General features: G+C 46.0%; 1 protein-coding gene across 2 annotated transcripts in view; it reads right to left on the reverse strand.

The window, feature by feature from the left end:
• TRPM8 (transient receptor potential cation channel subfamily M member 8) overlaps positions 1-21,216 on the reverse strand; it is a 42,009-nt gene extending 20,793 nt beyond the window's left edge. Inside the window, exons 1-11 of one of the 2 annotated variants that reach the window (XM_059868274.1) lie at positions 20,914-21,214; positions 16,247-16,415; positions 15,063-15,136; positions 13,472-13,628; positions 9,955-10,132; positions 8,783-8,955; positions 7,084-7,258; positions 5,982-6,049; positions 2,613-2,810; positions 1,715-1,817; positions 663-781 (exon numbers count right to left, since the gene is read on the reverse strand). In XM_059868274.1, coding sequence (XP_059724257.1) covers positions 663-781; positions 1,715-1,817; positions 2,613-2,810; positions 5,982-6,049; positions 7,084-7,258; positions 8,783-8,955; positions 9,955-10,132; positions 13,472-13,628; positions 15,063-15,136; positions 16,247-16,345 — 1,344 coding nt within the window. In that variant the 5' untranslated portion in view covers positions 16,346-16,415; positions 20,914-21,214. Of the gene's footprint in view, positions 1-662; positions 782-1,714; positions 1,818-2,612; positions 2,811-5,981; positions 6,050-7,083; positions 7,259-8,782; positions 8,956-9,954; positions 10,133-13,471; positions 13,629-15,062; positions 15,137-16,246; positions 16,416-20,913 lie in introns of both variants that reach the window. The other variant, XM_059868276.1, reaches the window with a different exon arrangement.
• Positions 21,217-23,271: the final 2,055 nt, after the last annotated feature.

The raw sequence follows: 23,271 nt of genomic DNA on the forward strand, positions 1-23,271 counted from the left end.
ACCTCTCCAATGACACTGGACAAACCAACAGCCCGTCAAATTTCTCCTCCTCCGTAAAAGAATGTAAAACAGTAAGTTATTTACATAAAGTGTGTGAGAAAGTTTGTTACTAGAATGTAAACATCAGAAGGCTTAGAAAATCATAAAAAATCAGGGCGACAATGGATCATTTTGGAATGATCCAAAACGATCATTTATGGATATGGAATAGCCTGAGTTGGAAAGGACCTGCAAGGATCAAGTCTGACACCCCTGGCCCTGCCAAGACACCCCAACAACCCCATCCTGTGCATTCCTGAGAGGGCTGTTCAAATGTTCCTTGGGCTCTGGCAGCCTTGGGGCTGTGCCCATTCCCTGGGGAGCCTGGGCAGTGCCCAGTACCCTCTGGGGGAAGAATATCCAGCCTGATCTCCAGCCTGAACCTCCCCTGACAAAGCTCCAGCTGCTCCCTGGGTCCTTTCCCGGTCACAGCAGAGATGGGAGCTGCCCCTCGTGAGGACGCAGCAGCTTCCAAGGAGGTCTGACCTCCTCTTCTCCAGGCTGAATGGAATGTGTCAGTGCAGCAGCAGGAGGCACTCTGAATACAGAGGTGTTGGGACAGGGTTCCTGCTGGGCTGTGTCCCTCCCCAGAGCTCCTTGCACTCCCTCAGAGGGGGCTGTACCTCCCAGTTTCGGTCGTTGGTGAAGATCTCGTCGCTGGCCAGGTCCAGCTGGTTCCACTCGAGCAGCAGCTTCAGCTGCCCATTCCAGTTGTCCCTGTCGTGCTCGTTGGTGCTGAAAGCTGCAGAGCAGGAACAGCCTCTGGGTCAAGGCCAGGCATATTTATCATCTCTGCTTCTCACACTACTACTGTGTTTGCAGGTTTCCCAGTGAAGGCAGGAATGATGCATCTGATTCCATGTTCTCAGAAGGCTAATTTACTACTTTATCATACTATATTAAAGAATACTATACTGTACTAAAGAATACAGAAAGGACACTTACAGAAGGCTAAAAGACAACAATGAAAACTGGTGACTCTCTCCAGAGCCCTGACTGGCCAAAGAGCCAAAACAACTCCCAGCAGAATGCAATGGAACAATCACCTGTGGGTGAACAATCTCCAAACACATTCCCCATGGGCACAGCACAGGAGAAGCAAATGAGATAAGAATTGTTTTCCTTTTCTCTGAGGCTTCTCAGCTTCCCTGGAGAAAATCCTGGGTGAAGGGATTTTTCAGAGAATGTGACTGTGGCACACTGCCAGGACAAGACTCCTTCCAAAGGGCTTTCCCCAGACTCATGCACATCTTCCCATCTGGGGGCTGGAGGCTCAGGGATGTATTTATGGTCCATGACAGGCTACAAAGGAGCTGCCAGGAGCACCTCATGACCAAGATCAGCACAACACTTCCTTCAGGCTCCTCAGAGTCCTGCACCCTCTACACAGGAGAGATTCTGCAGGATTCCCAGTGGGACCCTGTCAGCATCCCCAGGGCTCTCCAAAATGCCTTCCCAATTACCTGGTTTGGACCTTTCCCACCCTGAGAGATCCCATACTGCTGCTGTAGCCTGCCCACACCCCTTCAGAGGAAGGCAGGCTCCACATTGTGGCAGGAGCTTATCTCTAGAGAGATGGCTCTGCTCTAAGGAAACCCCTTCTAGAGAATAAACAGCCATTCTTTTTCCATTTATTTTTAAATCCCCAAACAAAACCAGAAAAACAATTACTTGCCTTTGTACAGGGCAAAGGAAATGGCATTGCTCACAATTTCATCTCCAGCTTGTTCTATTTTGATCACTGTCAGTAAATGAGGGCTCTCAAGGACTTCTTTGATCTAAAAAAAATAAAAAAAAAAGAAAACAAAAATTGTGTTTCAAAGCTATCAAGGCTGTTTAGTAGCAGATCTCCTATTAAAAAGAAATTTGCCACCACATCATAGCAAAGCTGCTTCTCATCAGTCCTGGGTTTTAACAAATTTAAACAAACCCAAATAGAAGTAGATAATGAGCTTGATTTTAAAATCACCAAAGGACAACATTAATTATCCTCTGAACATACAGCAAATAACTGTGATTCCCCTATGCAGATCATCTTTAACAAGAAGATATAATCTCAGTAATTAGAAGTGACTTAAAGTAGAAAGGATTGTGACAGCACGAGCTTCAACTTATGTCAAGCAGTTTGTTAGAGAACAGTCTCTGGCTCCTTCTGCTTTATCAAAGCCATAGAATTTCTCCTGTAATGAAGCTTTGTAGAGTTCATTTCATTTTAGCACACAGAAGACAAATAATCTTGGCCATTTCTGATGCAGGAGGAGGTACACTCCAAATCTGTGAGGAGTGAGGCCAGACAGGGAACACTGCCTTCAGCAGCTCCACACTCCAGAGGAAAGATCTTTCTGGAACCTTCTTAGCTTTCCTGTGACCAGACAGCTGCTGACTTGATTGCAGCCCCCCCAATGCCTTTGTTCCAATCCCTGTGGATGGAAAATTTTCCTTTTTTTTAAATCTGCACAGATGTAACCTGGCCAGGAGCCCTGCACACCCCGTAGGTATCCCCAGACAGCAACCCCCCTGCCTTGGAGGGCACCAGCTGCTCCCTCCAGCCTCTCCCACAGCACCCAACTCACCCACTTGATCCAGCTCTCAGTCTCCTCTTCCGAGAGCCTGGAGATGGTGCGGGGCAGGAACCTGAGCAAGCTCTCCTTGACACAGGAGGAGGCAAGAGTGCCCTCAGCCTCCAGCAGGCTGGCAATGACATCAGCAATGCGCCCCGAGCCCTCCACCACCACACAGGGGATCTTGCTCTTGATGGCCACGTTGATGGACTGAGGAGACACAGGGAGAGGAGAGCACTTGAAGCATGGCTGCTACTGGAGCCTGCTATTGAGTAAGGAAGCCTAGAGAACGACAGAAACCCACGGTCCACAGCAGGATTTTCATTATTATCCACTGATACATAACCAGTGACAACTCTTTAAAGCATCATCTTCGCTGAGAGGGGGCTGTGAAGAGCCCCTGAGAGACTGAGGGTCAGAAATCACCATCTGCCAAATCTTCACAGAACCACAGAACAATTTGTGTTGGGAGGGACCTCAAAGCACATCTTGTTCCACTCCCTGCCATGGGCAGGGACACCTTCCCCTAGGCAAGGCTGCTCAGCTTTAGAGTGGATCAGCAGATCAGGACACTTGCCAAGTGGAAATGGCATTCAGGTCACACAGCAGTGTTGCTCAGCTGAGACCAAGGGCTCTGGATTTATTTGCTGGAGGCAGCAGCAGCAGTGTTTTACAGGGAGATCACTTCTGTAGCATCACAAGAACATCGAACTCTAATGTTACTGAAAGTCTCCAAGTAGCCACTTCCATGATTTCTCACACAGCAACATTGTACATGGATTAACAGCAAGACAAAAAGCTGCTGAAATCATGCTGGAAGGAGCATTAACCCTCTTGGTGCCAAGACCATGGGAGACACTGATTTAATTTGCATCACTACACTGAGAACAGAGTCACAGCATAAGCTGGCTGCCAGCTAATTGTACAAAGGGAGTCGATGCAAGTTATCACCAAGCACTGGAAAGACAGAACACCTATTAGTTAAGAGAATTTCCTGAGAACAAAAAAAAACCAAAAAAATCAACTCAGTCATCAAAACCGTGCACACATTCCTGCTGTCAACTGGAGAGCAGGTCTCTGACAAAGGCAAGGAGGCTTTTCTTATCAGCTAGATGAAAGGGGTTTTCTAAAGAAGAGTTCAGCTAAAGTGCATGTTTTACATCACAGGGAAACTTCAAACAGAAGCTTGGAGCAGTTTTACCTCTCCCTCGCTAATGCTGATTCTTGTCATCATGCACCAGCCACAGAAGCTGAGGAGGAGGGAGCCTTTCCTGGCCAGCACTGCTAGGACCAAGGCATGGCAAGGACAGACATCCACAGTGTGGACTCTGCTGAGTCATCTGGGCTGGTCACAGACTCAATTTACTCCTTGAAAAAGGCTTCACCTCAGAATATCTCAGTGCACTTCCAACACTGAGCAATAAAAACTCAGCATGACATAAACCAGCCTCAAGTTGCCCCAGGAGAGGTTTAGGTTGGATATGACAGAAAATTCTTCACTGAAAGGGTTGTCAAGGCTGCTTAAGGAAGTCACCATCCCTGAAGTGTCCAAAAAATGTGTGGATGTAGCACCTGAGAACATGGTTTGGTGGTGAACATGACAATGGTGCTAGATTGACCACAGGATCTTAGAGGTCTTTTCCAACCCCAGTGTTATCATGATTCAATGAAATAGCCAAGAGAGTGGCATGAGCCATGAACTGAGCCATCATCCAGGTACTTCCCAGAGGTAACTCTTGCCAGGAATTATGCATTTGCTTTAACAAGGCTTTTACTCATTCTGGTTAGGCAGCTACTAAGTCTGTGTTATGTATCACTGCTGAACAGTGGGTTTGATGTTTCTCCAAAAATTTGAAATCATAAGTCTGCACAGCTACAGCACCTGGCAGTCAGGCAGCTCCTTCAATGATGGCCAAATCCTCTCTCAAACATCAGCAATTTGGAGCTAAAAGGAAATGGACATATTCAACACAACCCTTTGAGCACAGCTTTCCTCTAAAACCTGACTGGATGCTTCACTTCATCCCAGGACCTCTGATTAACACTGCACCTGCTTTTATCTACAACTGGGCAAAGACAAAATTCACCATGTGAATGGAACCAAACTCCCAGGAAACATACAGGGAGGCTGGGATAACAATCTGGAATTTCACACACGGATTCAGACCAACTGATTAACACCAGAAACAAAGTGGCAGCAGAGATCATGCTCTGAAATCACATTGTTTATCCTCCTGACAAGCCAAGTTTGATCAACCTCGACAGTAACAGCACAGCTCTGGTGAGAACAGGAAGTACCAAGATAACACCTACAAAAACAAAATCACAAACATAATGCTGCTTCAATTTATTTTTGCTGCATCCTACTCTCTTGCAAAAGCCAGCCCCTTTCCCAGCTTTTTGTACAGGCTAAACCAGCTCCTCCTGCAGTTGGTCAGAGCTTGTCCTCACCGTTCCTGTTCCCTTCCCACACAGCCTGACTCCACATCCCCTGACTCTGAAAACCCTGGGTCAGGTCCCTTTGCCCCCTCAGGCCACTCACCCTCACTCTGGCAAGGTGAATGGGCAAGAACCAACCCTGGGTTTTAACCCTGAGAGAGACTTAGCAGGGATCTCCCTTTCCCCCTCCCCTCAGTCACTTAGACATCCTGTTTCAAAGAACTCCTTTGCTCTGTTCAGCCTCCTCCTGCTGTCATCTGGTTGAAGATGGTGCCTGGTCCTTCTCCATGTCGGCCTGGAAGGGTCAGAGTCAGCAGAGCCCTCCTGCCCTGCTCAGCTGCCAAGACTTAAACCAGGTCTAGATCTAAACTAGACTTCAAATGTGGCCTTTCAGTACTAAAAGGAGCTCATAAGAAACAGGGAGAGAAACGTTTTACATGGGTAGATAGTGATAGGACAAGAGGGTATGGTTTTAAACTGCAAGGGGAGAAATTTATAGTTACACTAGGAGGAAATGATTGACTGTGAGGGTGGGCAGGCCCTGGCACAGCGTGCCCAGAGAAGCTGTGGCTGCTCCTGGATCCCTGGAAGTGTCCAAGGCCAGGCTGGATGGGGATTGGAGCAAGCTGGGATAGTGGAAGGTGTCCCTGCCCATGGCAGGGGGTGGAACTGGGTGGTCTTTAATGTCCCTTCACATTCTGTGGTGTGGAACAACTGTCCCAGTCAATCCTTTTCCAGGATGTCAGCCCAAGGCAGAAACTTTGAAGAGAGTTTTAAACTGCATAAGCTTGAATTGCAAACAAGGTCCTTCTGTAGCAAGTGCAAGACAAGCTTCTGTAAACAACAGCACTTCATCAATTTCTTTTTGGAGCAATCAGTCTTCAATATCAGAGCAACGCCCCTATTGTCATTCCTGGAAATAAATAAAAGAAATTAACTCACTTTTAAAGTTTCCTTCCCACCACCTTGAGCAAAACACACAATTGGGATCTTCCCACCATAATTAGACTCTGTGAAATATGAAAAAAGAGAAAAGAAGGAAAAAGATTAAATCAATGAATGCAGTTTGAACAACTTATTTTTCCTGAGTACCATGAGATAATTTCTAAGCCATTCATGCAAATACTAGTTTGCTGTTGATTTTGCCAGAGTTACTAACAGCTGTTTCTAACAAAAACTCAGTTTTGCCTAACATTCAGACACCCTTCTCCAACAGAAGCTTTTCCCTTCTAAAAAGCCTAATTCTTGCCATCTCTGAAGGCCTTAAAATGGAATTTTATTGTATTTATCTGCTCCTTTCACTCAGAGACTCAAAGGACCAGATAAATATAATAAAATTTTGAGTCTCAGAGAAAGGTTCTTATCACAAACTCAAGATACAGAACCTCTGAGTTCACATTTCTATCATAAAAGAAAGGTAAGAATTCTATAACTCTAGAGAGTTTGAGAGACATTCCAAAAAAAACCCCAAAAAACAAAAAATAAAAAAACCACACAAAAAAAACCCAAAAAAAAAAAAAAAACCAAACAAAAACAAAACAAAAAAACCAAACCAAACACTTCCAAAAGCTTTTTAAGAATTTCCTGCTAAGGCCTTTGATTTCTTTTTTTTCTTTTTTTTTTTTTTTTTTTTTTTGTTTGGTAAAGAAGTGGGCTAAAGAGAAATTATTCAGCATCAGGTTGGAGGCAGCTCAATCACCCTACTAAATAAATATTTTGGGAAAAGCCTAACTTCAGCTCCTGTGTAATTGTGCTCCTGCTATCTGGAATTCAGTGACAGGTGGGATGGATATAGAAGGGCCAGCTTTTAGGAGGAAGGGAGGGAAGGGCTGTGTGGCTGAAATGAAGCATTTGCTGTGACACAGAGGACACTCAGAAGGGAAGATGAGGGAAGGTGCTGCTCCTGAAAGAGCTCCAGATGCATTGCAGTTCACACACAGGTGCCTTCCAGCTCACCACTACTTCCTTATTCCAGGAAAATCACTGTGGCTCAGCCCCAAAGCATGCACAGCCAGGAGGAGGAGGAGGAGGAGGAAGAGGATACCTGGGATAACCCTCTCTGAAATGTACTTCTCCAGCTGGGTCCTCACTTTGGCCTCTGTGGTGGGATGCCCGTGGGTGCCGTTGTCAACCAGCAGGAGATGGGTGTGGTTGTTGTCCAGGCAGTACAGGGGGTCTCTCTTCAGGTCATCCATGATGTAGTGGGCCAGGTAGCTCCCCTGGGGGCACACACAGTGTTTGACATAGAAATTCAAGGACAAGGACATGCCCACCTTATTTATGTGGTGGGACAATTTTTTAGAGGTGTTCTATGATGTCTGGTGGACAGGAGACAGGGGGGAATACCCCAAAGCTTTGGACACGAAGGATGGCAGTGTCAGTGAGGACACAGCCTCCAGCTACATCAGGGAAGGGAGAGGTTGGATATTAGGAAGAAATTTTCACCAAAAGAATAATAAAGTACTGGAATGCTCTTCCCAGGGAGGCAGTAGAATCACCATGTCTGGATGTGTTTAAAAAACACTGGACATGGCACTTGGTGCTATAGTCTAGCTGAGGTCTTAGGGCACAGGCTGGACTCGATGATCTTAGAGGTCTCTTCCAACCTCATCATTCTGTGATTCTGTAATGAAGATCCTAAACAGCAGCAGCAGCAGGTGCCTACCGTGTGCCTTAGCTCATGGGAACCCCTGCTATGGGGGAGTGCACAGGGATTTCAGAGCTAGAGTAACCATGGGAGTGGGTTATTCCCTAAAGCAATGCCAGACACGGAGTTAGAGCAGCTGAACTCCCACACAGACATGCCAAATTCTGGCACAGCTGAAATCCTCCTCACCAGGCCTGATGTGTGGGACTAACTTGGGCATGAGAACATTTGACTTTGCTCCTGTTCTGGGAAGAACTCCCGATGTTTTGAGGCTGAGCCTCCTCTTTCTTTCCCCATTGACCCATCCATGCAGCACTTGAGGATGTGGTGTCACTGTGAATGTGGTGGTAGCACTGGGCTGACTGCTGGACTCTATCTTAGAAGTTTATCAAACCTTAATTTTAAGGTCATTAATAACCCCATTGTAAGAGCCTAAAGGAGGGATGTGGGACTGCAGGCAGCTCTCCAAAATGCAGTTTATTCCATCCAAGATGTCACAGCAGCCCAGGGTCATGGGTGACAGAGCTGTGCCCACAGCTGTCAGCTCCAGCTGCAGGCAGGCCTGGAGACCCTTTGGTTTTGGTTACATTGCATTATTTAATTTTCTTTGCTGAGCATCTTCATACAGCAGAACCAATCCATACCTGAACTTTTATCTACAGCCTATCATAACTCCTGTAATTACCATATTCATGTTACTGTTCTCCAATCACTAACAGTCAGTACATCACAGTTTAAGCTAGAAGTTGTTTTTCAGTTTTCTTGCAGTGGAAAATTCTGAGACCTTTTTTCTGCTTGCCACATTTGCTGACTTGTTTGCCAGTGCTATCTTTGTGCTTGGTAAAAACATCTTGTTTGGGGTGGGTTTATCCTTTGCTCTAAGTCATAAAACCCCTTCTAACTAACACACCCTTTGCCTCCTTGGTTATCCAGTAAGGCTGGCTCAGCAATTCTTTCCTTCTCTATCAAAACCTGCTTCCAACTCTATTCCTTCTTCAGATTCTACATGTAAAAATCTTTCTGCCAAGCACACATATCTGTGAGACTTCCTTGTACACCTTTGATCCTTCCCAGCAGCCCAGGCCCCGCTCCTTACGTCGCTGTCGGCCGTGCGGATGAGCGATTCCCGGTTGGAGATCATGCCCCAGGCGGCGATGCCGATGGCCACCACGTTCTCCTCGGAGCTGCGGCTGATGGTGTTGTCCCTGACCACCTCCCCAATGTACTTCATCAGCCCGTAGTGCGTTCCCCCGGTGAAAATCCAGGCTCCTGGAACGACACCCGCTCACCTGGGGGAGCACAGCCAAACACCCACCCCCCAGGGCATCAAAGACATAACCCAAACCCCTTTTGTGACCTTGGGGGCTGGTTCTTCAGTTAAGCACAAAAGAGATCCTACACAACTCCCCTTATGTTATCACAGGCACCCCTGAGTCCACTGCCCTAAATCCCACTCCTCTTACTTCCAAACCATTAATGCCACATGGGTCCCAAGTGAGACAAAGTTTAAGGAATTTAGGGATTTTAGAGGAGCTGAGGTTTTAGTTAGAGATAAGCTTTATTTGAGTTAATCAAAATAAATGGGTAGGCCTTGATGAAGTTAAGAGTTAGCAGTTAACTAATAACTGATTGCGTGTCAACATAATGTTTAGTTAGCTGGGTTTCTAATGAAGAATATAGAAACTGATAAATGGCTTGTAGGAACATAAGACAATTGTAGGCCTCCTCTGTTCTGAGACCAATTGAAGACGGAGGATGAGAGTTGTACCAAGGGTTCATTTGTCATTTGCATTGAAAAGGTAGAAAGGTCAGAATGAAGAAGACTTCATTTACTTCCTCATTTTGGGACCCCTCCCCATGAAAGGGACCACTAGCCCATTTCGAGGAACAAACTATGCATGCTTAATGGCTCTTAAACTAATTACCATACAAAGCAGGGAATGGCATGAACCAAAGTTATGAATGTGCATTTGTATTTTGGGTATTCAATACTTGAATAGATAAAAGGACTCTGTAATCACCAGTAAATTGCAGTGTGTATTTGGGAGTTATCCCACAATAGACATACACTTTCTAACTTTAGGCTGTTGGAGAGTTTTTGTCCATCACAGTTGGATATAGGTACTAGATCAATATCCGTAATTTTAATACATCACAAGTGCAACAGCCAAATGAACACTCTGCTCCCCCACAGACCCTTCGAGCTGCTGCCCCTGCAGCCCTGCTGTGCAGCAGTGAAGTGGCAGAGGCCCAGCAGCAGGTGCTCACCCTTGGACTGGGCGATGTAGATCAGCCTGCTGAAGATCTTGCGCATGCGGGGCTTGAGCGCGAAGTTCTTGGCGCCGCCGGTGACGGAGATGACGAGGTTGGGGGTCTTCAGGTGCCAGTGCTGGGTCATGAGGTCGTAGAGGGTCTCTGAGTCTGTGTCACACGACAGGCGGATGTACTTGGGGAGAGAAAACAGGAGAACAAACATAGCAGGAGAGAAATCGAGGTGGCTGGGAACAACCCAGGGATTGCATTTTCCTCTCTGCTGCTCAGCCTCCTTCCAACAGCCAGGAGATGAAAGGCAAGGTGATGATGAAATCCTTGTTTCTTCCCCTGAAGCACCTTTATCCTTCCCCTACAACCAGGCACCAAACCCAGCCTCCTCTAGAGAAGGCAAGAGCAGCTGAGGCATTCACATTCTCTGAAAAATCCCTCAGCCCAGGATTTCTCTCCAGGGAAGCTGAGAAGCCTCAGAGAAAAGGAAAACAATTCTTATCTCCTTTGCTTCTCCTGTGCTGTGCTCATGTGGAATGTGTTTGGAGATTGTTCACCCACAGGTGATTGTTCCATTGCATTCTGCTGGGAGTTGTTTTGGCTCTTTGGCCAATCAGGGCCAAGCTGTGTCAGGGCTCTGGGGAGAGTCAGGAGTTTTCATTGTTATCTTTTTAGCATTTTACTAAGTATCCTTTCTGTATTCTTGAGTATAGTAGAGCATTCTTTAATATAATATGGTATGATAAAGTAATAAATCAGCCTTCTGAGAGCATGGAGTCAGATGCATCATTCTTGCCTTCATCAGGCAGGAACAGGCATTTCCCAGCAAATACAATAAGCAGTGACCTTGGGCTTCAGAGGAACTCCACAAGGATGAACACACCACCACTACAGCAACTAACTCCAGTGGTGCTATTTAAAGCTTGGATAATGAATCACAGGCAGCACTGCTGCAAGTGAACTAATAATGATGACAGTTGTATTTTGATTACACTATTCAAATAAATTCCAGGCTCTATGTGAGAGGTGCCCCTATCACAACACTTACCCACTCCAGTGCTTCAAGTACAAGACAAAACAAATACATCAAGTTTGTAGTAAAGCTTGAATGCTCTACAAAGATGCCAAAAAGCACCTAAGAGAGATAATCTGGCTTCAGGGGGACTTAACACATTTCCATTTATGTAAAAGCCTCTCTGGCCTTGTCTTGCTTTGCTATTCAAAAGCCCCTTCACAGTTTCATCACTTTTGGAAGACATTCATGGCTGCACAAGCCAAATCAGGAGATGAAAAGGAGGAGCTTGGACCTGAACCATAGAGGATTTAATATTGATTGCCCAGTACTTGCAGGAGAGCAAAATTAAAGGATTACTTTGAGAAGGAAATGTCTCCACCTAAGAGACACTGAACTTGAATAAAAATATTTATGTGCTCCAAGACAGGTTCCCAGAAGGAGTTAAAGCATCACAGAGGAGTCTGAGCAGGCTCCAGCAGCTACACAGGAGAGCTAAGGGACTCCCACAGCTTCTGCCCTAAGAAGCCTCAGTCTCATGAAGCTTTGGGTGTTTTTCTGGAGAGGATCCCCTACAGGAGAGGGGGAAGCTACCAGGGAAATGCCCTGGGGCCAGCCCTGCCAGCTCCAGCGCAGCCGGTGAACTCCTGGGCTCAGCACGTCTCTCCTCTGAAGTGCAAGGATGCCATCTCGTGGAACTGCTGCATGCTGCTCCCAGACCAGGGCTGGGATTCAGGAAACCTTTCTGGGGTTTGGGCTCCCAGAACAGCAAATGCAGTGACTGAGGTGCTCGTGGATGATACAGGGTCTGAGCAGCACAGCAGAAATGAAGAGCTCAAAAGCTGGATTAGAGAGGGTGAGATTTTATAGAATTCCAGAGTAGTTTGGGCTGGAAGGGAGCTTAAAGCTTTAGTCTCATCCCTGCCATGGGCACCTTCCACCATCCCAGGTTGATCCAAGCCCCATCCAACCTGGCCTTGGACACTTGCAGGGATCCAGGGGCAGCCACAGCCTCTCTGGGCACCCTGTGCCAGGGCCTCATCGCCCTCACAGTGAGGAATCCCTTCCCAATAACCCATCCAGCCCTGCCCTCTGGCAGTGGGAGCCATTCCCTGTGTCCTGTCCCACCATCCCTTGTGCCAAGTCACTCTCCAGCTCTCCCGGAGCCCCTTTAGGCACTGGAAGAGCTCTGAGGTCTCTCTGGATCCTTCTCTTCTCCAGGCTTAAGCACCCCCAGCTCTCCCAGCCTGTCCTCAAACCTCTTTATGGGTTTGTTCACATCTCATTTCTGCTCAGAACTTTTTAGGGCTCATGTGTCCTAAAAAGCACAATGCAAGGTATAAAATTTCCCATCCCTCTGATAATTGACAGCAATTCTCAGGTCACCCTGAGTTTGATATCCTCCCTGCTGTGCATCAACACAAAATATCTGGCAATCTTCAGGAGCAGCAGGTGCCTTGCTGTCCAGGGAATAAGAGCAGGGAATTAAGATGTGATTCCAGTCAAAATTCCAAGGGGATGGACAAGGAGACCTATGTGCAGTGTTTGAACAAAGAATGCTCTGAAATATGGACAGTGGCCTTGAGAGTCCACATGAAACAACTGAGGGCACATGAACTGATTCCCAGAGTTGGAAGTGGGGAAGGTACAACCTAAGGAAAGAACATTTAACCTTTGAGAAGTCTGAAATATTGCAACAGAGCAAAGCACTTTTTGTTCCAGTACAGTCACATGGCAGCTTCCAACAAAGCAGAACAAAGCTAAAACCTGCAAATCAAAAATACGTGAAGTACATGGATCTGTTTAAGCCTAATTTGAAACTTTCAGTCTCATTTCCCCCACAATTTCTGCTACTTTGCATAAAACAAAACCAAATTCATTTACGTAGCAGGCTCTGATTTTGCTCATTTATTTTGATTGTCCCAAGCTACCTGCACTGGTGTTAAATATCAGCCATTTAGAGGCAGCAGATGAGCTCAGCCACATGTGACTCCTCACAAGCATCAGTATAAACCACCAGAAACAGCAACAGCAGCTATTTTCTTCTTCCCACACCTCCACTATCCACACTCAGAGCAAAGACACAAGGAGAGAAAAAACAACAAATAGAATAAAACTTTTGAAGTTCCACAGACATCTTACATCCCTCCAGAACTCTCCATCCTGGGAAATATTCAATGTTCAATTGTTTATAGGCCTGAGCAAGCTGGACTATGAGGATATAAAATAATTCAGGGATTATTTTATATCCAGTCACTCGCATTCACCCATTCTCCTGCCATGCCTGGAAAGAGAAAATCTCTTTTCACTCCCATGACCAGCCTATCCAAGAGATAACACAGAAGGAATTATCCTTTGGTACCTATTTTTAGGGCTTGAAAAACAAGCTCGTGTCCCTTGTAGCTTTTCTCCTGCCATCAGAATAAAATCCATTTCACCTTCCTTGCTTTTAAGGAGCTCCCACTGGTACTCCCCAAGGGCCTAATGAATATCCTTCATATTTCCACTTACCTTTCCTCTTTTTCCCAAGTTTTCAAACTGAATGTCCCCAAAGGCATCAGTAGGAAGCTCCTTGGTGTGCTTCTTGTAGTTCCATTTTTCAGTGGTGTTAACCTGGGTGCCCTCTATGTGCTGATTCTCAGGGTATCCACATTTACATAAGTTACCCCTGAAAGAAGAGGGAACAGACATCCCTGAGGAATCCTGAGCACAGAGAAGTGAGCTCTGCCAGCAAGGAAAGCAGCAGGTGGAGCTACAGAACCAGTTGTGTGTGGGACTCTACTGGGATTTAGCACCTGACTAAGCAGAGCAGCAGCTGACCCTGCTTCCTCCCCCCAAACCTGCTTCTGCCCAGCCCTGGGAAGTGGAACACAGCTCAGGAACCAGGCTGTGCTGAGGGGTTTCTTCCCTTTTTGTGCTCTTAACCACACAGGATGAGCTCACTGCATCTCCTCTGCCAGGTGACAAGGACAAGAGGAAAAAGCCTCAAGTTGTGCCAGGGGAGGTTCAGATTGGATATCAGGGGAAAAAAATGCATGGAAAGGGCTGTCAGGCATTGGTACAGGCTGCCCAGGGTTGTGGTGGAGCCACCATCCCTAGAAATATTCCAAAGTCATGTGGATGTGGCACTTGAGGACATGCTTTAGTGGTGGTGCTGGGCTGACTTGATTTTAAAGGTTCTCTGCACAGCCCACATTCCTGCTTCCTCAGAAGACATGGAGAAGGGGGAATTGTCTCCTTTAGAAAGGTTTCTTTTACTCTGCTGTACCTTGTAAGTGAAACCTGCTTACCTTAAAAATATCTAGACAAAAATAACCCAGCAAGTTCTGCAGTCCTCTCCCAGAGGGCTTGCAGGAAGAGAAGCTGATGAGAACCAGCTCCTCCATCCGTTGTTGGTGCCTTGCCAGACATCCCATTTTTGGTGGCAGAGCAGGACCCTGAGCGAGACTTTCTGAAATGAGACTAATTTCCCTCCCTCTCTGAGGCATTTTTCCTCCCAGCTTCAGAGAAGAGTGGTGTCAGAGAGCCCTCAGAGCTCAATATTAGGATTTCTGCAGCTGTATTAGTTTGATCACTTTTCTCCTGAGGCAAAACAAGCAGCCCAAAACCACAAAGCAACATTATGGTCCTCAAACCAGCACTGCACTGGTAGCTGTGCCTGAAAATGGAGCAAGTGGAATACCCTGTCTTAAGAGAACATCAGCCTGAGCAAGATCTAGTGCCTGGGCAAGATTTGTGCATGAAATCTGTGATTTGGGTTTAAAAGGAAAATTTAAATTATGCAAACCTCTGATGCATACACCTTGTCTTACACCAATAACAGTGCTGCATCCTTTAAGCATCCTATTGCCACAGTTATGCTTCAAATAGGGAATTTGATATTAAACCCTGTGACAGAGCTGCTGGAAGGTGAGATTCCTAGTTTTGAATCAAGTTACTTGTGGAGTAACTCAGACAAGGAGACTGAGGTGAGATTGCACTGCTAGATCCAGGCTCTGAACAAAAAACCCCAAAACTTTCCTCCCTGCCTTTGTAGACAGAAATACCCTCATGTACCAGCCCCCCATTCTTGAAAAACAAGAGAAAAGTATCTCTTCCTTACATGGACTTGGTGTCTTTTGTAAAAAAGACACATTCTCTCTTCTTAAAGTTTTCCTGGATGAAGTTGGCCAAATCCTGGAAGATTAAAATTTAGAAGTTTATTTCTGATAACTCATGAAACAGAAGAGACCTCAGTAACAGCACAGTCAGTGTGAACACAAAGATACTGCTTAAAACACTATGGCAAACATTCTTCCCAATGGTAAAAAAAATAAAGATAAAATGGGGAAGACTGGAATGTTCTTTAGGGTAGGGGCTGTATTAATTCAACATGCAGACCCCAGCAGGAGTCCAGAACAACTTCAAGTCCTCCTTTATATGGGAGCTCAGTGGAAGGCGAAGTCTCTCCAGCTTGTTTAACCATTAACTCTGCAATTAACCTTGAAACTCCCTGGAGAAGCTTTCCCACTCGGGGGATGCAAATCCATCCCTCATCTGCCTCTGCGAGCTAAGAAAGCAAAGAGAAATTCTCACGTGCTGATGAAGTGTTGGGGGTTTTTTGTTTGCTTTTAAGTACAGCAGGGCAAGATCTCACCTGAGACACAAAGGGAAGACAGGCAGCCACAGTTTAGTTTACACAACACTTTTGTTTAGTTTGACACAACACTTGTGGTTAAACAGCACGTAAAGAAGTTATTCCAAGCAGAAAAAAACCATTACAAGCATTCTATCCAAAACAAGGAAAATGGAAGGGAATGCATTCAACCAGTAAAAGTCACAACCGTGCAAGACCAAAAAAATAAAAGGAGGGGGAAACACTTGCTGAAGTCCTAAGAATCGGCCATTAAGGCCTTCTGCACACCCATCAGGAGCAGGGAATCTGCCACACACTGGCTGGGATCAGCAATCTTTCAGGTGTGAAAGGATTTTAACAGAACCATAAGTTGGCTGCCTTGGCCATCAAGCTGGGGTGGTTTTTCCACAGACAAATTTGTCTCTTGCTGCAACGTGGGAAAGGGTTCAAAAGCAGAAGTGATGGAGAAAGCACCATAGAGAGGTACAGGGCTCAAAAGGAAAGCAATACACCCTTAGGGTTTCACCTGCCAGCTGCTGCTTGAAGGTCACTGGTTAGGAAAGTGTCTCCACAAAGGGGAAAGTGACAAATCCATCACATCCTGCTCCTGACCTGAGCGAATTCACCACCGTGAGCCCCTCCCAAAGCACCAGCATGCACCAGGTACTCACAGCATCGCTGCAAGCCACGTCTATGCTGCGGGACATGCTGGAGTAGAGGAGCCTGGAACTCTCAAAATTGCCATTTCTTCGGTGCCTCATGCTGCCCATGGAAACCTCGAAAAGCACGGTAGAGGGGGAGATGGAGGAGAACCAGACAACAGCAAGGGCACTTTGTGTCCTAGCAAGGCAAGGAAGAGATTATTTGAGTCCAGCAAAAAGATTCAGGAAGGAGATTATTCATAAAGTGTGAAACAAAAATTTAGAAAAAATATTTTCTATTATTTCACACCACAAAGAGACTTTCTTTTATCTTTCCCATCTCCAAAAGAACTCCAGGTCAACATCTTTTGAGAAAGGAACATACCATAAGTGCCATCCCATTCAATTCATTCCCATATTTTAACTCTTTTGTCCCTGATAAGAAAGCTCAGGCTTATATATATGAACAGTCCTTAATCCAACGTATTTGCAAATTAAAGGGGATATTAAGAAGAAACACTTCAGGCACAGAGGAGAAACTGCAGTGTTAAAGCAGTTGGCCCAGCAGGGGAGCTTAGATGAGCAGCACCCACCACTGATCCCACTCCTGGAACAAGGACAGTCAACATGCAAACCAAAGAGCAAGTGGATTTAAAAGATATTGGATCCAAAATTTAGGAAGTGACCTGTAGAAGCAAACACATTTCAATTGCCCTCCAATGCAGATCCCTGGGTTGAAGTCACTGTCTTTGAAGGAGCATCACTGCACTTGCAGCAAAGCACAGAACAAAATCAAATTTATTCTAATACAAATATTTCAATTCCCTTCGTGCTACTCTGTGAATAATATTGGAAAAGGCCTTTTCCTGAAAGAAAAGCTGTCAGCCAGTGAACATGGGGAGCTCAGAGCCTACATGTGCTTCCATCACTGTTTTCTCTCCTGCCTGCATGCTCAGGGTTTGCCTCTGGGGTAACACTGCCACTGCATGGCACACACAGCACCCCTCCCAGGCACAGCCTCGCTGAAGCATCACCCTGTAAATACAGAACTCCTGAGAGCCAAGAACCAGCAAGTGTGAAAATTTCCTTGGGGCACTCAACACAGTAGGAACAGCACAGGCAGTGGGAAGCTGCAGCTTCAGTAAACAGAAGTGATGGGATGTGATGTGAGCAAGCCCCCAAAGCAGTAAGAAATGGCAAGTTTCCACAAAGACACACATATTTATGTGCCATAGTTATTTTAGAAATCCTTTGAAAAACATTTTGTGTTGAGGGGGAGCACAAGTGACTCAGTGTTGTTCACTGTGCATGGCAGAAACCCTCAGCTACTTCCCCCAAATTCTGCAGCATGCCCAGGGATCTGTGCCACTTTATCACTGGTAAGTGATGGAAGAGCACAGGAAAAAAGCCCTCTTCCCCTTCCCAGCTCCTGCACAGAACAGGAATGATTTCAACCCAAGAAAAGGAAAAAAAAAGGACTGGAAAGTGAATGGCTGGAAGGCTGGGAAAGGAGGGAACAGAATTAAACCCAGCTGGTGGCCAGTCACCATGGGGTTCCCCATGTCAGGAAAATTAACCCACAAACACCAGAGGTTCATGTCCAAAAAGGAGACAGAGGAGTCCTGTAATTCATTAAAATAAAGGGAGAGGCCAAGGGGCATTCCCCTGGGATCCCTCCAATTTTTGGAGGATGCAGCCTCCTTTTTATCCCAATTTCCCAGCCCCATTTCCCTTCTCTCTTTCCCCATTTCTGAGGTACTTGAGAGGTACAGACTTCCCAAACACCTGATACCAAAGATTTCCCTCTAATGTACAACCCTCCCTTTTAATTCTTACAGAATTTAGGGGTTTTTCTTCCCCATTGTTTCTTTCATCTCTCAATGTCCAATTTCATTTATCAGCAAACCTAAAGTTTATTTGTAAAAGCAAATATCTTTTTCCGTTCATCAATTAGTGGAATCCTTCCTGTTGTTTCTTTTCTCTCCCAGTGCTGGTTTTATCCACCAGCAGACCCACAGCTGGCTTGGAAAGACAAATGACAAACCAGCTATTCCTCTCACCCAGGGCTCAGCACTGGGCCCAGCTCTGTTTAATGTTTTTATCTTTATCAGGGATCTGGCTGAGGGGATGGAGGGCACCCCCAGGAAGCTGCAGACACAGAGTTGGTGGGATGTGGATCTGCTGGGGGCAGGAAGGCTCTGCAGAGGGATCCACGGGCCCAGGGTCAGCGAGGCCAAGGGCTCCTTGTGACCCCATGGGACACTGCAGGCTCAGGGAAGAGCAGCTGGGAAGCTGGAAAAGGCCCTGGCAGTGTTGGTGACAGCGCTGGACACGAGGCTGATGGCCCCCAGGCTGTGCCAGCCCTGGAGTGACAGCCCCAGGGCAGGGATTGTCCCCAGGGCAGGGATTGTCCCCAGGGCAGGGACTGTCCCCAGGGCAGGGACTGTCCCCAGGGCTGGCCCTGCTGAGGGGCCATGTCCAGCCCTGGGCACTCACAGCCAGAGGGACCCTGAGGGGCTGGAGAGTGTCCAGGGCAGGGAATGGAGCCCCAGGAGGGGCTGAGGGAGCTGGGAAGGGGCTCAGCCTGGAGCAAAGGAGGCTCAGGGGGGACCTTGTGGTTCTGCACAGCTCCTGCCAGGAGGGGACAGCTGGGGGGTCAGGCTGTGCTCCAGGGAACAGGGACAGGAGGAGAGGGAACGGCCTCAGGCTGGGCCAGGGCAGGCTCAGGGTGGGCATTGGGATAAATTTAATCCCTGAAAGGGTCAGTAAGCACCAGAACCAGTGGAGGAATCACCTTCCACAGAGCCCGACCACAGCGATTTGGGATTCTCAGCCCAGAGGAACAATAACTGCTGCTAAAAATAGGTTACAAACCGTTGTAAAACAGTTGATAGTTGTTAAGCATGAACTGTTAGTTTGGTTATTATATTGTAAAAGGGGTTAAAAGGGTAGTTATAAGAAATAGGGTACTCAAGGTGCCATAACACCCCTCAGTAAAGTGCAGCAACCCCCAAGGGAAACGAGCCAGACAGAACTATGATGGGCCAATCAAGGCCTAAAACCTTCATGCAAATGAAGGATCCAAAAGGAAACCGACCTAAAGGGACAAAAAACAGGGTAAAAAGGGGCTTCTGACCCACTGAATTTGTGCCACTCCTCCTGGACCATCGGGGACATCACTGCTGAAGAAGACCCAGCCCCATCCTCGGCAGGAAGGCTCCTGCTCAGCCCAGGCCCCCTTGCTTTAGGCCTTTTCTTTTTGTTATAATAAATGCTGAAATCACTTTTAGCACCGGGAGTCTGGTCTCGTTTTTAACAGCCACCACCCCCTTTACTCTGAGCTCCTTTGTTGTGTGATCTCTTCATCCATGATCCAAAAGTGACCGAGGGGGAAAACCCGACTGGCAGAGAATAAGGGACCCAAAGCTGGTCAGCAACAGTAATTGATAATGTGGAATGTTTATTCCAAAAATGTCATCTCTGACAGGGCAGGCTTGTCAAATAGGATAGGAAGGCAAAAGGGGAAGCTGTACACAAAATACAGAGGGGCTCAGGGCTGGCACACAGCACAGAGACATGAAAAAACACCCTGACAACCACAGGCATCCAGCAACTCCATGGAACTGCCACTTGGTTTGAGGACACAGGCAACTCTGCACTGGGAGACGTATCTCCTAATAACCCAGAAAGCCATTCTTAATATTTCATATGATTAATGTTTAGTGTAGAGATGGTTTTAAAGCTGTAATTCAAGATAAAAGCTCCACGGAGGAAAATAACATTTAGGTCTGGATCTACGCAACTTATTTATTGACAGCTTTACTTTCATTGTTGATTTGCTTAATAAAATTTAACACCAGAAAAGTGACTATGGACATAACTGCACAGCAAGGAGATTAAAAGGAAACAAGGGCATTAAATTATTAATACCAAACACTACAGGATTTCAAGTTTCCCTTGCTGCTTTCGTAAATAATTTATAAGAATGAACAAACAAACTGAAGAAAGTTAGCAAGAGTGCAAAGAGCCCCCCTGAAAACCTGGTATTTAATTTTAAATTCTGAAAAGCCTCATTGATAGCAGTGTTTAGCTGATACCAGTGAGTGATGCTCATTAACTCTGTGTTGGAGATAACACAGCAATTATACATATTTTTAAACATGCAACACAGCTGCAGTCCACGGAAACAGGCAAACTATTCTTTTGCTAACACATTTCCAACCCATTAAATTAAATATATAAGATATTCAATGCATTGAAGCATAACTTTCTTAAAACAACATATATTGAGAACAATAAGCATTGGATAAACTCCAAAATAATCCTCTTAAGTGTAAGACTATAACTTCCACGGCAATTCAAGGAGCACATCCAAGGAAATCTTCAGCCTGAGGTGACTTTAAAAAAGAGAAAAAATAGACCAAAAAAAATCTAGTTCTAAGAGACAAATTAAGAGGCTTTTAGACACTTGCCTGCAATTAAAAAAGCAGGACCAGCTCCATTCCCAGGAAGCTCCCAGATACACATAGCCACAATTTGCATTAAAAAATTCCCAAAACTGTCTTTATGTGAAACCTCTCCAGCAGCAGAGGATGCTGCCCAACTTCAGCTGCACCCGCTCACACAACTTCAGCACATTCAGAGTATATTCACCTAAGGACAGACAACCCACCATTTAACCAGCAGCACAGACTTACCACAGTGTCCAGAACGTGCCCCAGGACTCCTTCTGCAATCATGACTCCGAGACGATGCTCTGAAATACTGGGGCGGGCAAAGCCCCACCTTTATCTGTGTCATGCCTTCCTTTAAAGGGAGGGAGGGATCGTGGCCAGGAGCAGCAGAGCTCTTCACCAGCTCCTAATGAAGCTTTAATTGCAGCAGGGTGCAGGGATGGCAGCTGCAGGTTATTTGTGAAAGAGATGTTTGCTGTCCCACCTGCTGCTGCCCAGGGGCTGCAGGAACAGATAACACTGCAGCTCCATTGCACCAGTAAAAAGTCTGGAGTAGAAGAAAACTCTTGCGGGAATAAATAATTAGATTTTAATGTAGCAGATGATAATGAAGCAGCTGTAAAATCAACACCTATTAATCTAATTTACTACAGGGTTGTTGAAGCGCTGTTGAGTGCAATAGAGGATTTTAGAAGTGTTTTTACTCAACAAAAGTCAGACTCTGTTCCTTAAGTTTTTGACACTCAGCATGGAGTAATCTGGTTTTCTCCTGCCTTTGACTTAAAGCTTTTCACTCAGGTAAAAGCGATTTCTATTGCTGTGATATTCAGTGACTCCATGGAGAGATGGATTGCTCCCAGGCCACCTTCCTTGCAGAAAGCAGTGCTACCCCATCTGCTGCTGGAGAACCTTCTACTGCCTTTTCATCACCCAGTTTGGACCAGTTTAGGCCAGGTTGGATGGGGCTTGGAGCAACCTGGTCTAGTGAAAGGGTCCTGCCCATGGAAGGAGGTGGAAAATTTGAGCTTTGAGGTCTTTTCAAACCTAAATAATTTCAGGATTTTAAGTTTCACAGTCATCTTTCCTTCTGTGATGGAAGGTAGGTTTATTTGTCTTAAATCTCACATTTCCTTGGCATGTGCACATCTGCATTTGCATGAATTATCACTTAGGGGCTTCACCCCACATGGCTGCATCTAACAGCTCCCTAAAATGTGTGTGTTGAGAAAGAAAGAACACATCAGTGATCCACTGCTCCTAAGGAACATAAAGAAAACAGATTTCAAGGACTTGCAGCTAAACCTGAGGAGGAGATAAATAGTTCCTGTGCATTTTCTGGCACCCTGTTTCCCTAAAGCAGAGTTTTCATGGACAGCAGCACCATGGTCATGCAGCAACATTCCTGAAGTACTAAACACAAATCTGTGGTTCATACCTGCAGAGAGTCTCTTAATCACTGCCCTGTGAAACCTGTCTGGCTGGCAACTCACAAGAAAAATAACAACTTAGTTCATAAATGGAGAGCTCAGTTATTCCTTTAAAAATGTTAATGCACAGTTGAGGAACAAACCCTTCTGCCTGGTCCTCCTGGGCAGAGCAAAGCTGGAAAGTAGACAGATTTTTGGGGCCACTTTACTGTTCTCAAGTAAGAAATTTGGTATCCCAAACATAAATCAAAAATGGTCTCTGAAAGTTTTTAGGGTAAAGATAATCAGGATTTCCCAAAGACAAGATCACCTCTGTGGGCAATAATTCACACTTCCCAGCATTCCTGCATTCTTGTTTTGAGAATACACATACAGGTATTCCAAATCTACAGGAATATGTTAATATTTACTGCATTCCAGCAAAATCAGGGCTGACTCCAGCAGGGATTTCAGTGAGAACTTGCCAAACTGCACAGCACGTTGTGTCTCTCCCAATTCACACAAGTTATGTAACTCTGGGTTTGGATCAGACAGAGCTATTTGTGAACAACCAAAAGGTGTTGTTTTGGATCCTGGCCAAGGAGCTCTGTGTCTTTCTGGTGAACAAGGAGAAGCTTACATCCTCAGGATCAGAATCCTTGTCCTCTATGCAGGAATCAAAATGCAGCAAGCACTTGTATTACTAAGAAGTGGGAATTCACACAGGTACAAAAATATTTTCCATTGTATTGAGAGCAGTGAAGAGGCTGTGGAGAAAAAAGCTTCTTCTGCCTCTGAATAAGCCTTGTGATTGTTTAAAATGAAGTATAAAGGCAGAGAGCAGCTTTAAGGAAAATGGTGCCTGAAGAGCTGCAGGGATTTGAGCCCTGCAGCCCCCACTGTGCACAAAACCAGGTACAATGGGATTTAATTCAGTGGCTGGCAGGAAATCACTTTCTCTCCCAGCACTTGTGAAAGCTTGAGAGGGGCTTTTTGTGGGTGAAGGCAGAATTGACTGTGAAATCAAGTGACATCACAGAATCCCAGAATAGTTTGGGTAGAAAGGGACCTAAGAGCCCATCCCATTTCACCCCTGCCATGGGCAGGGACACCTTCCACTAACCCAGGTTGCCCAAGCCCCCTGGGACACTTCCAGGGATCCAGGGGCAGCCACAGCTTCTCTGGGCACCCTGTG

The sequence above is a fragment of the Haemorhous mexicanus genome, chromosome 26, assembly GCF_027477595.1.
Source record: "Haemorhous mexicanus isolate bHaeMex1 chromosome 26, bHaeMex1.pri, whole genome shotgun sequence".
NCBI lineage: Eukaryota > Metazoa > Chordata > Aves > Passeriformes > Fringillidae > Haemorhous > Haemorhous mexicanus.